General features: G+C 42.6%; 1 protein-coding gene across 1 annotated transcript in view; it reads right to left on the bottom strand.

Annotated features, from left to right (window-relative positions):
* The window catches only part of LOC112081094 (cyclin-dependent kinase 14-like), a 66,514-nt gene that overhangs the window by 2,658 nt on the left and 61,605 nt on the right, over positions 1 to 2,251 (bottom strand). Inside the window, exon 6 of the mRNA XM_070443797.1 lies at positions 60 to 122. Within this exon, the coding sequence (XP_070299898.1) occupies positions 60 to 122 (63 nt within the window). The remainder of the gene's footprint in view (positions 1 to 59; positions 123 to 2,251) is intronic.

The raw sequence follows: 2,251 nt of genomic DNA, 5'->3' as shown, positions 1-2,251 counted from the left end.
GCTCAGGACAGTGTGGTTTACTGTAGTAATATAGTCATMATAATGAGCAGCAGTCTTACCTTCACATTGTCTGGATGCAGTCCTCCTGGGTGCCTGTCCATGTACTGGCACAGGTCTGTGTGCTGTCAGGGAGAAAGAGAGGACAGTTCCATTAAAATATGTCTAAATAAAGACACATAAAAATCCTAAAAACAGATCACAATACAATGCTTTGCAATTAACCAAAAATAAGTCAATATGAAAAAGAAACTAAAAATAAGTTTGTATAAATGTATTGATGCTGTTCCGTATTTGATGGTATTCATTTGAAGTGTAAAAGCAGCAGAGAGAGGTTCTTGGCAGTGAGGATATTGGCTTTTTGTTTATTGTGTTGCTCGTCTTGAATGTACCTTGGTTGGAATGTGAGCTTGGTTTGAGGATGGAAAAATCAGCTAATGGAAAAAAGTTATTGGCTTTCATAGCTTTCCCCTTGCTATTCAAAGCAACTCTGACCTACTGTCATCCGTCCATGATAAAATATCAGTAAGGCGCCAGGCTGGAGACACAAACTCAATCATTGAATTGCAGCAGACGTCACTTGCAACATTTATTTTCTTCCCCAGTCTGTCTCTCCCGTCTGCGGATGAATAATATCCGGTCTATATCAACAGAATGATCCACAGAGGGAACCTTTGGTACAAAGCCCTTAATGTGATTGTGTGGAGGGATGAGATTGGGAGTGACACTGTCTGTATGTCTTTAGGTGCTGTATGTAAGCAGAGTCGTCTGTCTGTCCATTTGACTTCTTCCATTTTCTAAATAATTGCGCCAACAGTTGTTGCCTTCTCCACCAAGCTGCTTGCCTATTGTCCTGTAGCCCATCCAGCCTGTTGCATGTCTACAATTTTTTCCCTGTTGTCCTTATACAGCTCTCTGGTCTTGGCCCATTGTGGAGAGGTTGGAGTCTGTTTGATTGAGTGTGTGGACAGGTGTTTTTTTATAACGGTAACGAGTTCAAACAGGTGCAGTTAATACAGGTAATGAGTGAAGAACAGGAGGGCTTCTTAAAGAAAAACTAACAGGTCTGTGAGAGCCGAATTCTTACTGGTTGGTAGGTGATCAAATACTTATGTCATGCATAAAATGCAAATTAATTACTTAAAATCATACAATGTGATTTCTGGATTTTTGTTTTAGATTCCGTCTCTCACAGTTGAAGTGTACCTATGATAAAATTACAGACCTCTACATGCTTTGTAAGTAGGAAAACCTGCAAAATCGGCAGTGTATCAATACTTGTTCTCCCCACTGTATATATACTTGAATTGGTTAGCTCTTATATTTGCACATGGAGCAGAGAAACAGCACTGAAAGACCTCCACAACCCCTCTATCCAGCCTGACCTCTGTTCTCCAGGTAATCAAAATGTACACTTTAAGGCCAGAGAGCACTCTCATTAGAATCCCTACAACCAGCTACACACTGCCCAGGGCCTGGTTTCTGTCATCCTCAGAGGATCTGGTCAGAATGTCTTACCAGGAGCAGATGTTCCCACTGACCCTGCTGAACCATGCTGTTTCTGACCAACAGGGGGCCACACACATAGACTAGCGTACATACAGTACGGTATCAGAGCTGGCTCTTAATCTGATGCACCAGGCATATAGCAACACAGTACGTATGAAAAAACAAGCATGGAGCGGGACTATTTAGAAGGTTATCCTGAGAGATGGCTGGGTCTTGTTTTGCATGTCAACATCAGAGGTTGAGTTATTTAGATATAGTATATGTTATTGGAGTATGCTGAGCAGAGACTTTACTACTCCTAGAGGTTGGAGGAGATTGGTATCTGGCTGGTTTGAACTTATCAGTGGATGTTATCCATATGCATATATGTCAGCAGTAACAACAGGCCACCATACTCCACAGCAGAGAGAGGGAACTCCTGCTGCTATTGCTGTCCACAGCATGTGTGTGTGTGTGTGTGTGTGTGTGTGTGTGTGTGTGTGGCTGCGTACATGTGTGTGTATGTTTCAGTGTATGTGTGTGTGTGTGTGTGGTGGTGTGTGTGTGTGTGTGTGTGTGTGTGTGGTGTGTGTGTGTGTGTGTGTGTGTGTGTGTGTGTGTGTGTGTGTGCGTGCATGTGTACATGCGTGTGTACATGCGTGTGTACAAGTTGTGTTTTGGGGCCCTATTGAAAAAAACAAAACACACCCTTACCCAGAAAACAGCAAAAACCCTCCAAATTAAACAATGTTCCCCCATGATGCCA

The sequence above is a fragment of the Salvelinus sp. IW2-2015 genome, linkage group LG6.1 (assembly GCF_002910315.2).
Source record: "Salvelinus sp. IW2-2015 linkage group LG6.1, ASM291031v2, whole genome shotgun sequence".
In the NCBI taxonomy this organism is placed as follows: Eukaryota; Metazoa; Chordata; class Actinopteri; order Salmoniformes; family Salmonidae; genus Salvelinus; species Salvelinus sp. IW2-2015.
The sequence above is the reverse complement of the archived record's forward strand: the minus strand, read 5'-3'. Positions and strand labels throughout refer to the sequence as shown.